Below are 12,552 nucleotides of genomic sequence, written 5' to 3' on the forward strand. Positions count from 1 at the left end.
TTTAATAGGTAAAACTACGTCAAGGTCCACAACCAAAAGTACCGAGAAAAACTCGATTATCGTAACGGTGTTATACTCAGTTGGTCATAGCTTTTTCTTTAATGTGGTGGCTCCTAAAGGAGCCGTTTGATTGAATGAAGAGTTGATATCCTCCTTATTTCTTGGCCGCCTTCTTCGGAGATTTCTTCGTTGCTTTCTTGGCGGGCCTTTTAGCTGCAGGCTTCTTCGCTGCGGGTTTTTTGACCGCAGGCTTCTTTGCTGCTGGCTTTTTAGCGGCGGGTTTCTTCGCTGCTGGCTTCTTAGCGGCGGGTTTCTTTGCAGCCTTCTTGGCCGCTGGTTTCTTTACCGTCTTCTTGGCGGCGGGCTTCTTTGGTTTGACGGCAGGCTTCTTCTTTGCAGCTGGCTTCTTCTTCGGCTTCTTCTCTTTCTTTTCCACCTTGGCCACCCTGAAGGAACCAGAAGCACCAACTCCCTTGGTGTGGACAAGCTTGCCGCTAGTAACACCCCTCTTCAAAGCCATCTTCAAGTGCGAGCCGACCTCACCAACCTTGTAGTTAGCCTTGATGTACTTCTCGATGGCTTGGCGGGAAGAGCCGCTTCGCTCTTTCAACGCTAAGATAGCAGCTTTGATCATGTCTGCATAAGGTGGATGCTCAGCTGGCTTTTTGGGCGCAGCTGGCTTCTTTTTAGCGGGGGACTTTGCTTCGGACATACTGTTTGCTGTAGAACTTTCGGAACAAGGAGTAACAATGATTGCTTAGAGCGCGCTAGGCAATGTTATTGTTCGTGTACGGACCACCGAGGAAACAGGGTTGTTGCAAAAATGGCGGCGTCCAAACTGTGTTAGTTTGTTTGACATTTTGGTCCACAACGAGCTAATTCAATAACATCAGATATTTTCTAGTCAAATAGAGCATAGCTAAGTTATCTCATAAAATGTAGGTGTGAAGTAAAGTTTGATTTATTAAAATTAAGAAGGTAACTTCACGGGCAAAAGTCTAGAAAGCATGGAGATTTAAACGAGAACTTTGAATGAATGATGAAAGAAGTTTTGTTTGAGTCACCTTTCATTAGTAAATTAAATGTCATATGAAAGAAGAAGTCCTAAACCATGCAATTGTTAAAAAAAAATGAACATTTTGATGCATATTCGAAGGCAGAGCGGCCTCTAAACTCAAACAAGAAGAACAAAACTACAACATCCGCCATTTTATATGTGACTGACCTTGATAAGAGGTACAATGCTAAAAGTCTCGATTGAAGTAAATCACTTGAAGCTGGGGCTTACTTTTATGGAAAATTTTGTTGAAAATTAACATCGATTGAACAAAGTTCTGAGCTTAGTTTTCTGGATTACCCCGTTACGGATCAGCCAAACAAGATTTTGTATGAATTGGTCGCGCGCTCTCCACTCCCGGGCAAGATCAAGTTTGACAGTATTCTCAAAATGATTACAGTAGTTTATTTACACCTGCGAAAAAAATCAGCCAATTGCCGATGTAATATTCTTGCTAAACGTTGCAATAGGTTTACTAAACGTGTGATTTATGAAGTTCAGAAGAAAGCGCTATTATAGACTGGAAGTGAACAGTTAATTCAATTGTTGATCAATATTGAGAGTTTTATTTGACGACGCAGAGGAATAAGACCCGGGTTTCTCGTCTAACTACCCACCTTAGGAAAGAGGCTTCAAGTTTTTTTATATCATAAAATTACAGTAGCGATGAAGTCTTCAATTTTAAATGCATATGCAGCAAATGAGCTTTTTGTTGCATATTCAAAGGCAGAGCGGTCTCGAAGTTTGAACACGAAGTACGAGACTACAACGTCCGCCATTTAATACGTGAACTTGATAAGACCTGTGCTAAATGTCTCCAACGAAGAAATGTAGTCTATTGTAACTAATATTCCATAAAGCATCTGAGTAAAGTTTCTTATTAAGAAACCGATATGAAATATGGCGAAACGTTCAAGTAAGCACTGATGATTTGCACAATACTAGCGCCAAAATCAAAGGGCCAAGTGAAGAATAAAACATGTTAATGATGAGCGGGTCTTGCTTTTATAGCAAATGTTTTGAAAATGAACAGCGATTGAACAAGGTTATGTGCATAGTTTTGTGGATTTGCCTCGTTACAGACCAGCCAAGCCAGCTTTTGCATGAATTGGTTTCGTGCTCTCGACCTTCGGGCAAGATCGGAGTCAAGTTTGAATGTATTCTTAAAATATGATTACAATAGATTTTTCACAAAGCAAAACATCAAAACCAATTTCCGATGTAGTATTCTTGCTAAACTCTGCAACAAGTTTCCTATATACGCGAGAAATTAAAGACGCGCGCTTGGTAAACGCGTTAATATATTTTGAGTTGCTAATGATATTTACTTCGGAATGTTTGGTAAGTAGAAGCTCATAAAATTGGTCATTGCTTTTATTCATATGGTGGCTCCTAAAGGAGCCGTTTGTGAATTGAAGCGAAGTGCACTTATGCTCGTTCTCCGCGGATTCGGCGGGCCAACTGAATGTCCTTTGGCATAATGGTGACACGCTTGGCGTGGATGGCGCACAAGTTGGTGTCTTCAAACAGACCAACAAGGTAAGCCTCGCTAGCTTCTTGAAGAGCCATTACAGCTGAGCTTTGGAAACGCAGATCAGTCTTAAAATCTTGAGCGATTTCTCGCACAAGACGCTGGAAGGGCAGCTTGCGGATCAAGAGCTCGGTGGATTTCTGGTAACGACGGATCTCACGAAGAGCGACTGTACCAGGTCTGTAACGATGAGGCTTCTTGACTCCACCGGTGGCGGGAGCGCTCTTACGAGCTGCCTTTGTGGCGAGCTGTTTTCGTGGAGCTTTTCCACCGGTTGATTTTCGTGCAGTTTGTTTCGTACGTGCCATCCTGTTCAACGACTCAAAATAACTGATAATGGAAAGTTGTGTATAGAAATTGATTTATACCTGGCGGGCTTACTTGTGATTGGCTCAAAATGAAGAGATTTGATTGGTTAGGTACGAAAGCTGCAAATAATTTCATGGATATGCTGTTATTTGGATCCGAAGTAACATGGAAGGTCGTTTAGGCATAGGCCAAATATGATCGTCATTTTAAGTTTAATATATAGCATAACTAAAGAGAAAAGCCAATTATCAGCGAGTAACTTTTGGATGAAAGAGAGTTTTTTTCCATCGAAAACATACGCGCGCGGAAAGACCGTGTGATTTAAGTTATTATATGTTAATATAACACTAAAACTATGCTTAGATATTTAAATCAACCAATAGCAACCCTTATTTCCATTCTGTTTTCTGAGAGGTCTTATCTTTCTGTATAAAATCTAGTAACGTTCGTTCAATCGCCATAACTCAAACACACTATTAACAATCAACATGTCAGGTCGTGGCAAAGGAGGTAAAGGTCTCGGAAAAGGAGGCGCCAAGCGTCATCGAAAGATCCTTCGTGATAACATCCAAGGTATCACCAAGCCAGCTATCCGTCGTCTTGCTCGCCGTGGCGGTGTCAAGCGAATCTCCGGCCTCATCTACGAGGAGACCCGTGGTGTTCTCAAAGTCTTTCTTGAGAACGTGATTCGTGATGCTGTGACATACACAGAGCACGCCAAGAGAAAGACCGTGACAGCCATGGATGTGGTGTACGCTCTGAAGAGACAAGGCCGCACTCTGTACGGATTTGGCGGTTAGACAGACCATCCTGGCACAGTACAAACGGCTCCTTTAGGAGCCACCAAATGCAAAGAAAGTCATGATCAATACACATGTTTGCCTTTTCTCAGTGTGTTACGAACGCTTACATCTCGCTCATACATTTGCTAAACAAAACGATTGCACCATCCGTGCGCGTCACGATATGGTGCAGTGGCTTGGAAAGAGAACATTGCGCGCAAACGAAGAACGGATGAAATCCCCTTGGCATTACTTGCCCGCTTTCTCTTTTCCCTCTTCCTTCCCTTCCTCTAACCTTGTTTCTACAGTTGAATATTTATACAACCATCATGATTTTCCTTAAAGCTATACACGATCCAGTTGCATACTTCGCTGGTGCTTGTTAGTATCGTATCACTTTCTTCCCGAAATTTGTTTCATGAATCGCGTGAGTATAAATTGACCATACAATTAAAGTCAAGCCAGCTAACTTTCAAACTGCAATTAGAAGCAATTTCTTATAACTGCCAGTAATGTCGTAATAAAAGATTCAACGATAAACGATTTTGGCGCGCAACTCACGCACATTTGCGTCAAGTAAAAATTCCGACGTCGTTATTTCTAAGATCTTGGTGCGCGTAAACTCTGTACGGATTTGGCGGTTAGACAGACCGCCCTGACACAATACAAACCGCTCTTTTAGGAGCCACCCGATAAGAAAAGTCGTGACCAATAAATTTGTTTCCCTTTATGCGTGAATTAAAATTGTATATCCTTCACTCGTTCTGTTTAACAAATCGCGCGTCACTATAAAGTATTGAAGCGCGAAGAACAGCACATCCCATGCAATGGAATGATGAATAAAGTCGCCCAAACATTCTCTCGCATGGCAGCCCTGACTCGCTTTCACTGTTCTCTCTCAAGCCTTGTTTTGCCATTGTAATATTTAAAATGACCATGGTTTCCTTCCAAGCTACACATCGTCAAGCTGTATTTTCCAAGCACGCCTGATTAATACATTTTTTTCCTATCTGATTTTTGTTTCGTCGTTCGCATGAGATACATTGACAGAACATTAAAATTCACACCGGCCTTCCCTCAGACTTTCAAACTGGATTTGGGCGTAATTTGTTATAACCGCCGGAGATGTCCACAAAAATAAAATTCAGCAATCAACGAGTTTAGCGCGTGAGCTACACAACTTTGCGTCGAATAACGTATCGGAAGTCGTTATTTCTACGATTTTAGCGCGCGAAAACTTAATAATGTTATTTTGGTCGTTGATCGACATTCGTGTCCAAAGATTCTTTGGATTTATCACTTCATGACATAAAATTGGAAACTGGGGTGGAGGGGTTCTGAGATGATATTTTCATAGTTCTTATTCATCTCATCGTATCTAGCTAGTCAAGACTTTTGTATTATGTGGTGGCTCCTAAAGGAGCCGTTTTTGATGGGTGAAGGCTGACTTATGCCTTGGGTTTCTTCTCGGTCTTCTTGGGCAGAAGTAGAGCTTGGATGTTAGGAAGAACACCTCCCTGTGCGATTGTGACACCGGCCAGAAGTTTGTTTAACTCTTCGTCATTACGGACAGCCAGCTGAAGGTGACGGGGAATGATTCTTGTCTTCTTGTTGTCACGAGCAGCGTTGCCCGCCAACTCAAGTAAACTCACTTTGTGGGTTTCCCGCTAAAACCAACGGCTCTTTTAGGAGCCACCAAATATTATGAAAGTCAATTATTAACGCAATACGAGCTTTAAAAAATGATAATGTTTCCCCTAGTATCAACCATGATAGTTCCGATCAAGTTTAAGTCTGCTTTGTTCGTCAGTTCGGTTTTTAAACGGACCGCACAAACTGTATTCTTGACGAAACGAAACAAAATATTTCAAATGAGGAAGCACAGCAAACATGAGTCATAGATGGACTGGGAAAGGAAGGGAAGATTATTGTCCATGATTCATCTTACGAAATGTCACACTGAACATGAATACTTTGAAGAGTCAGTGTTTTTTTAAATTTTTTCTTTAAATTGACAAGAGTAACTACTCGATCACTTACTGTCTGACCAAACGCTGGTTTATTCCAGAAACAAGATCAATGTACAGTGGATCTCCGGAGTTCAGCGCTTTCCTTAGCGACTTACCTACTCGACGCGGCTGGATTTTAACGCAAATATATGCAAGTAAATGATTGAATGAGCTACGAGAAACAGGCGGCCTGACTTAACCTGAGAAATAGAGGCCGGCAATTTCATCACCCAATTCTTTCATTTTAGCGTTTTACAAATCATTAATTAGCTGTTATCTGAAAAGCTCTTATCTTCAAGCGCGCTCCATCTAAACAATCGAGAGGTAGCCTGTGATGCTCATGATCTTGAATGCGCTTAAAGCGGGAACATCGGTTAGGCGAGTAGAAAAAACCTTTTCTCTTAAGTCCCAGGCCTCCCGCGGTATCTTCGCTCGTTTCAACACCCGAATCGGGTGGTTTCAACACCTGAATTGAAGCACAAATGCCGCCAGCTACATGCAATACTCAACAAAGTTAAAGTTTCAAGCGAACAGAAATCTTTGGAGTGTACAAGTAACGACTGACGACTTTTTCAGTATTGAGATATTCTCTAGAGTCTGATGGTTGTTTCGCTCTTGTTTATCTTTGTCTGTAGGCAGGGAGAACGTGATGCGTGATGCGTGATGTGTGTAGCAAAATTGTTAGAATTACAAAAACAAAAAATTTACGTGCCTATTCGAAAATTGACGCGTTATGCGCTCTTATAGCAGCCAATTTCTCATTTAACCTTATTCTGAATGACGATTAAGCGGCCATTAATGGTAAAACTGGGGTGAGGGCCATAACCTTAATTATCGGAAAGTTGAACTGGAACATCTAAGACGGTTTTATTACTCAGTTGGTCATAACTTTTCCTTTTATGTGGTAGCTCCTAAAGGAGCCGTTTGATGGAATGAAGCGTTGATATCCTCCTTATTTCTTGGCCGCCTTCTTTGGTGATTTCTTCGCTGCTTTCTTGACGGGCTTTTTAACTGCGGGCTTCTTCGCTGCGGGTTTTTTGGCCGCGGGTTTCTTTGCTGCTGGTTTTTTAGCAGCGGGTTTTTTCGCTGCTGGCTTCTTAGCGGCAGGTTTCTTCGCTGCTGGCTTTTTGGCCGCGGGTTTCTTTGCTTTCTTCTTGGCGGCGGGCTTCTTTGGTTTGGCGGCAGGCTTCTTCTTTGCAGCTGGCTTCTTCTTCGGCTTCTTCTCCTTCTTTTCCTCCTTGGCCACCTTGAAGGAACCAGAAGCACCAACTCCCTCGGTGTGGACAAGCTTGCCACTAGTAACACCCCTTTTCAAAGCCATCTTCAAGTGCGAGCCGACCTCACCAACCTTGTAGTTGGCCTTGATGTACTTCTCGATGGCTTGGCGGGAAGAGCCGCTTCGCTCTTTCAACGCTAAGATGGCAGCTTTGATCATGTCTGCATAAGGTGGATGCTCAGCTGGCTTTTTGGGCGCAGCTGGCTTCTTTTTAGCGGGGGACTTTGCCTCGGACATACTGTTTGCTGTAGAACTTTCGGAACTAGGAGTAAAAATGATTGCTTAGAGCGCGCTAGTCAATGCTATTGTTCGTGTACGGACCACCGAGGAAACAGGGTTGTTGCAAAATGGCGGCGTCCAAACTGTGTTAGTTTGTTTGACACTTTGGTCCACAACGAGCTAATTCAATAACATCAGATATTTTATAGTCAAATAGAGCATAGCTACGTTATCTCATAAAATGCAGATGTAAAGTAAAGTTTGATTTACTAAAATTAAGAATGAAATTTCGGGGTCAAAAGTCTACAGAGTATTGAGGTTCAAACAAGAACTTTGAATGAATGATGAAATAAGTTTTGTTTGAGTCACTTTTTATTAGTATATTATATATCATATGAAAGAAAAAGTCCTTAACTTTGTAATTTTTTGAGAAAATAAACATTTTGATGCATATTCGAAGGCCGAGCGGCCTCTGAACTCAAACAAGAAGAACAAAACTACAACATCTGCCATTTTGTATATGACTCATCTATGAGAGGTACAATACTAAATGTCTCGAATGGAGTAAATGACTCGAAGCTGGGCCTTGCTTTTATAGCAATTTTTTTTCATTAACAGCGATTGAACAAGTTTCTATGCATAGTTTTGTGGATTTACCTCGTTACGGATCAGCCAAACCAGTTTTTGCATGAATTGGTCGCGCGCTCTCGACCCTCGGGCAAGATCGGAGTCAAGTTTGAAAGTATATTCTTAAAATATGATTAAAATGGATTGTTCACAAAGTAAAACGTCAAAACCAGCTGGCGGTGTAATATTCGTGCTAAACCTACCCTTGGTTTCTTATGCGTGAGATATGTGAAATTCAGAAGTAAGAGCAGTAATAGACTAGATGTAAACAGTCCAGTCAATTGTCGACCGATTGAGAGTTATATTTAACTATTCTTACTATTTTTAAGTAATAAGAAGGCCCGGGCTTCTCGTCTAATTAAGCACCTCAAGAAAGAAGCTTCAAGTTTTAATTTATGATAAAGTAACGGAAGGAGAGGTGCTAAACTTTGAATGCGTATGGATGAAATGAGCTTTCGTTGCATATTCAAAGGCAGAGTTATTACGCAATTTGAACACGAAGAACAAAACTAGAACGCCCGCTATACGTGACTTTCGGAAGACCTGTGCTAAACGTCTCGAATGAGGAAATGCAGTTTATATTGTAAACTTAAACTTCATGAAACATTTCCGTAAAGGTTTTAATTCAGAAACCGACAAGAAAAAATGGCGAGAAGGCGCTCATGATTTGCATAATACTAGCGCCAAAATTAAAGGATTAAGCAACAGGATAAAACCTGTAAATAAAGATTGGTAAAACACATGTACGCTTTGGTTATCTTAGGAGTGCAATAACCGTTGTTTTCATATACTATGCAGGGTGTTAAATCAGAAATCTATGAAATCTGAAAACGCGGTATTATATTTTGAGTTTCTAAAGATATTTAGTTCTAGGGTTGTGGTTAGTAAAGGCTCATAAATTTGGTCATTGCTTTTATTAATGTGGTGGCTCCTAAAGGAGCCGTTTGTGATTTGAAGCGAAGTGCGCTTATGCTCGTTCTCCACGGATTCGGCGGGCCAACTGAATGTCCTTAGGCATGATGGTGACACGCTTGGCGTGGATGGCGCACAAGTTGGTGTCTTCAAACAGACCAACAAGGTAAGCCTCGCTTGCTTCTTGAAGAGCCATCACAGCCGAGCTCTGGAAACGCAGATCTGTCTTGAAATCTTGAGCGATTTCTCGCACAAGGCGCTGGAAGGGCAACTTGCGGATCAAGAGCTCGGTGGATTTCTGGTAACGACGGATCTCACGAAGAGCGACTGTACCCGGTCTGTAACGATGAGGCTTTTTGACTCCACCGGTGGCAGGAGCGCTCTTACGAGCTGCCTTTGTGGCGAGCTGTTTGCGTGGAGCTTTTCCACCGGTTGATTTTCGTGCAGTTTGTTTCGTACGTGCCATCCTGTTCAACGACTTTGAATAACTGATAATAGGAAGTTAGGCAGGGGTCGCACTGTGGCCTTATTTTTCTTATGTCGCGTCATAAGTTGTCCCATAAATATGTCGCGACATTTACACCACGGGAGTCATGGAGGTCGCACTTGCGCGACATAAATGATATTTGAAACCAGTCTGTCAACTCTTTATATTTCACACGCGAAAAGAGCGCCAAATTTAATTTTTAGACATGAGGCTGGTGCTAGTTTTATTAGCGACATTTCTTCAATCTCTGTTTAATTTGTTCAATGTACAAAACCTTATTGGTTTGTACGCATTGTACAACATTCGCCAACGGCAAATGTTGGCCCTTGCCGCTTTAAACCGACGTCGACGGATGTCAACTACTGGGTTGAAATTCGCCGTGATAACACGTTTGAAGAGAAAACCGGTGACTAAAATTTTAACCCGATAGCTGTAGCTAGCAGTGCACACGTGTTGCCTTTGCAGAATTACAAAACTCCAATTTCTGCCCGTATTTCAGATTTGATTGACGTTGACGACAGAAGAAAAATAAAAAATTGTTATTTTAAGGCCATTAGACAAGATATGACCTGCCTTGAGGCAGGACATCGGCTTGTTTGATCTTTAGGTCCTTCGGACATAGTTATGTCTGGACGCGACAAAAGGGTCGCACTTGTCGCAAGCATGCTATGACAGATTCTATGTCCAATGTAAACACCAAAAGCACTAGTGCGACCCCTGCCCAATGTATAGAAATGGATTTATACCTGGCGGGCTTACTTGTGATTGGCTCAAAATGAAGAGATTTGATTGGGTAGGTACGAAAGCTGTGAATAATTTCATGGATCTGCTATGTTATTTGGATCCGAAGTAACATGGAAGGTCGTTTAGGCATAAGCTAAATATTATCCTCATCTAAAATTTAATATATAGCATAACTAAAAAAAAAAACGAACTCTAAGCGAATGTTGCACATAACTTTGGATCAGGAACAGAGTTATTTTCCATCGAAAACAAATGCGCGCGGGAAGATCTTGTGATTTATGTCAATACATGTTAATATAGCACTAAAAAATTAAATTATGATTAGATATTTAAATCAACCAATAGCAACCCTCATTACTATTCTGTTTTCTAAGAGGTCATATCTCTATGTATAAAACCTAGTAACGTTTGTTCAATTGCCATAACTTAAACACGAGCGATAATCAGTATGTCTGGCCGTGGTAAAGGAGGTAAAGGTCTCGGAAAAGGTGGCGCCAAGCGTCACCGAAAGATCCTTCGTGATAACATCCAAGGTATCACCAAGCCAGCCATTCGTCGTCTTGCTCGCCGTGGCGGTGTCAAGCGAATCTCCGGCCTCATCTACGAGGAGACTCGTGGTGTTCTCAAAGTCTTTCTTGAGAACGTGATTCGTGATGCTGTGACATACACGGAGCACGCCAAGAGAAAGACTGTGACAGCCATGGATGTGGTGTACGCATTGAAGAGACAAGGCCGCACTCTGTACGGTTTTGGCGGTTAGACAGACCATCCTGACACAATACAAACGGCTCCTTTAGGAGCCACCAAATGCAAAGAAAGTCATGATCAATACACACGTATGCCTTTTCTAAGTGTGTTACAAACGCTTACGTTTCGCTCATACATTTGCTAAACAAAATGATTGCACCAACCGCGCGCGTCACGATATGGGGCAGCAGCTTGGAAAGAGAACATTGCGCGCAAACGAAGAACACATGAAATCTCGTTGCGTACTTCGCTTCTTGCTTGTTTGTAACCTGCATCACTTTCTTCCCTTTCCGAGTGTTCTTTTATGAATCGTATGAGTATAAATTGCCTATAAAATCAAAATCAAGCCAGCTAACTTTCAAACTGGAATTAGACACAATTTCCTATAACCCCCAGTGACGTCGACATAAAAGATTCAACCTTAAACGATTTCGGCGCGCAACTCACGCACATTTGCGTCAAGTTAAAGTTCCGACGTCGTTATTTCTAACATCTTGGTGCGTGTACACTCTGTACGAATTTGGCGGTTAGACAGATACTTCTGACGCAATACAAACGGCTCTTGTAGGAGCCATTAATTATAAGAAAAGTCGTGAGCAATAAATTTGTTTCCCTTTACGCGTGAATAAAAACCGTACATCCTTCACTCATTCTGTTAAACAAATCGCGCGTCACTATAAAGTATTGAAGCGCGAATAACAGCACATCGCATGCAAAGGAACAATAAAAAAAGTCGCCCAAACATTTTATCACATGGTAGCCCTGACTCGCTTTTGCTGTTCGCTCTCAAGTCTTGTTTCGCCATTTTAATATTTGACACGACCATAGTTTTCTTCCAAGCTACAAATCATCAAGCTGTATTTTCAAGCACGCCTGTTAATACATTTTCTTTCCAATCCGATTTTTGTTTCGCGGGTCGCATGAGATACATTGACAGAGTACAATAAAATTTATACCAGCTTACCCTCAAACTTTCAAACTGGATTTGGGCGCAATTTGTTATAACCGCCATTGATGTCTACAAAAACGAAATTCAGCGATCAACGATTGTGGCGCGAGAGTTCGACACCTTTACGTTTAAGAACATCTCCGAAGTCGTTATTTGTACGATTTTGGTCCGCGCAAAAAAACTTCACGAGCGTATTTGGCGTTAGGCGACGTTCGTGTCCAAAGATTCTTTGGATTTATCACTTCATGACAAAATTGGAAACTGGGGTAGAGGGGTTCTGAGAAGATATTTTCATAGTCCTTATTCACCTCATCGTATCTAGCTAGTCAAGACTTTTGTATTATGTGGTGGCTCCTAAAGGAGCCGTTTTTGATGGGTTAAGGCTGATTTATGCCTTGGGTTTCTTCTCGGTCTTCTTGGGCAGAAGTAGAGCTTGGATGTTAGGAAGAACACCTCCCTGTGCGATTGTGACACCGGCAAGAAGTTTGTTCAACTCCTCGTCATTACGGACAGCCAGCTGAAGGTGACGGGGAATGATTCTTGTCTTCTTGTTGTCACGAGCAGCGTTGCCCGCCAACTCAAGGATCTCAGCGCTCAGATATTCGAGCACAGCAGCCAAGTACACTGGAGCCCCGGCGCCAACTCGCTCAGCGTAATTTCCTTTGCGGAGAAGACGGTGAATTCGACCAACTGGGAATTGAAGCCCTGCTCGAGATGAGCGGCTCTTAGACTTAGTGCCCTTAGCTTTTCCTTTACCGCGACCAGACATGTTTGTCGTGAACTGCTTAACTGTTAACAATGAGAATGAATAGGTAACTTGTTCCAAGTCTGTTATTTATAGTTCGTTCATTATGCAGGAAGGATCGAAAAGCACCAATCAATTTTAAGCTTTGCGCGATTTGA

At 42.0% G+C, this 12,552-nt stretch overlaps 6 protein-coding genes and 1 pseudogene across 7 annotated transcripts; 2 read left to right on the forward strand and 5 right to left on the reverse strand.

Moving 5' to 3' along the window:
- Nucleotides 1-13: 13 nt before the first annotated feature.
- Nucleotides 14-730, reverse strand: LOC149037220 (histone H1.0-A-like). The gene has a single exon (XM_089186820.1). The coding sequence runs from the start codon at nt 710-712 to the stop codon at nt 155-157; it is 558 nt and encodes a 185-aa protein (XP_089042946.1). The 5' UTR covers nt 713-730; the 3' UTR covers nt 14-154.
- A 1,683-nt stretch (nt 731-2,413) lies between these two features.
- On the reverse strand, nt 2,414-2,990 carry LOC149037221 (histone H3). Its single transcript, XM_089186254.1, has one exon. It carries the CDS (start codon nt 2,894-2,896, stop codon nt 2,486-2,488), a length of 411 nt encoding a protein of 136 aa, XP_089042380.1. The 5' UTR covers nt 2,897-2,990; the 3' UTR covers nt 2,414-2,485.
- A 395-nt stretch (nt 2,991-3,385) lies between these two features.
- On the forward strand, nt 3,386-3,767 carry LOC149037222 (histone H4). Its single transcript, XM_089186821.1, has one exon. The coding sequence runs from the start codon at nt 3,386-3,388 to the stop codon at nt 3,695-3,697; it is 312 nt and encodes a 103-aa protein (XP_089042947.1). The 3' UTR covers nt 3,698-3,767.
- Nucleotides 3,768-6,358: 2,591 nt separating this feature from the next.
- Nucleotides 6,359-7,252, reverse strand: LOC149037223 (histone H1.0-A-like). The gene has a single exon (XM_089186250.1). It carries the CDS (start codon nt 7,199-7,201, stop codon nt 6,641-6,643), a length of 561 nt encoding a protein of 186 aa, XP_089042376.1. The 5' UTR covers nt 7,202-7,252; the 3' UTR covers nt 6,359-6,640.
- A 302-nt stretch (nt 7,253-7,554) lies between these two features.
- On the reverse strand, nt 7,555-9,193 carry LOC149037224 (histone H3). Its single transcript, XM_089186822.1, has one exon. It carries the CDS (start codon nt 9,186-9,188, stop codon nt 8,778-8,780), a length of 411 nt encoding a protein of 136 aa, XP_089042948.1. The 5' UTR covers nt 9,189-9,193; the 3' UTR covers nt 7,555-8,777.
- Nucleotides 9,194-9,986: 793 nt separating this feature from the next.
- Nucleotides 9,987-10,715, forward strand: LOC149037225 (histone H4). The gene has a single exon (XM_089186823.1). The coding sequence runs from the start codon at nt 10,402-10,404 to the stop codon at nt 10,711-10,713; it is 312 nt and encodes a 103-aa protein (XP_089042949.1). The 5' UTR covers nt 9,987-10,401; the 3' UTR covers nt 10,714-10,715.
- A 1,322-nt stretch (nt 10,716-12,037) lies between these two features.
- On the reverse strand, nt 12,038-12,484 carry LOC149037226 (histone H2A pseudogene; annotated as a pseudogene). The gene has a single exon (XR_016180920.1). The product of XR_016180920.1 is annotated as a histone H2A pseudogene (transcript).
- Nucleotides 12,485-12,552: the final 68 nt, after the last annotated feature.

This window comes from Pocillopora damicornis, chromosome 11 (genome assembly GCF_964200805.1).
Source record: "Pocillopora damicornis chromosome 11, jaPocDami1.2, whole genome shotgun sequence".
Taxonomy (NCBI): Eukaryota; Metazoa; Cnidaria; class Anthozoa; order Scleractinia; family Pocilloporidae; genus Pocillopora; species Pocillopora damicornis.

Bases quoted from the DNA above. Each gene is read 5' to 3' on its own strand.
- LOC149037222 (XM_089186821.1), top strand. From the start codon at position 3,386: ATGTCAGGTCGTGGCAAAGGAGGTAAAGGTCTCGGAAAAGGAGGCGCC.
- LOC149037220 (XM_089186820.1), bottom strand. From the start codon at position 712: ATGTCCGAAGCAAAGTCCCCCGCTAAAAAGAAGCCAGCTGCGCCCAAA.
- LOC149037225 (XM_089186823.1), top strand. From the start codon at position 10,402: ATGTCTGGCCGTGGTAAAGGAGGTAAAGGTCTCGGAAAAGGTGGCGCC.
- LOC149037221 (XM_089186254.1), bottom strand. From the start codon at position 2,896: ATGGCACGTACGAAACAAACTGCACGAAAATCAACCGGTGGAAAAGCT.
- LOC149037224 (XM_089186822.1), bottom strand. From the start codon at position 9,188: ATGGCACGTACGAAACAAACTGCACGAAAATCAACCGGTGGAAAAGCT.
- LOC149037223 (XM_089186250.1), bottom strand. From the start codon at position 7,201: ATGTCCGAGGCAAAGTCCCCCGCTAAAAAGAAGCCAGCTGCGCCCAAA.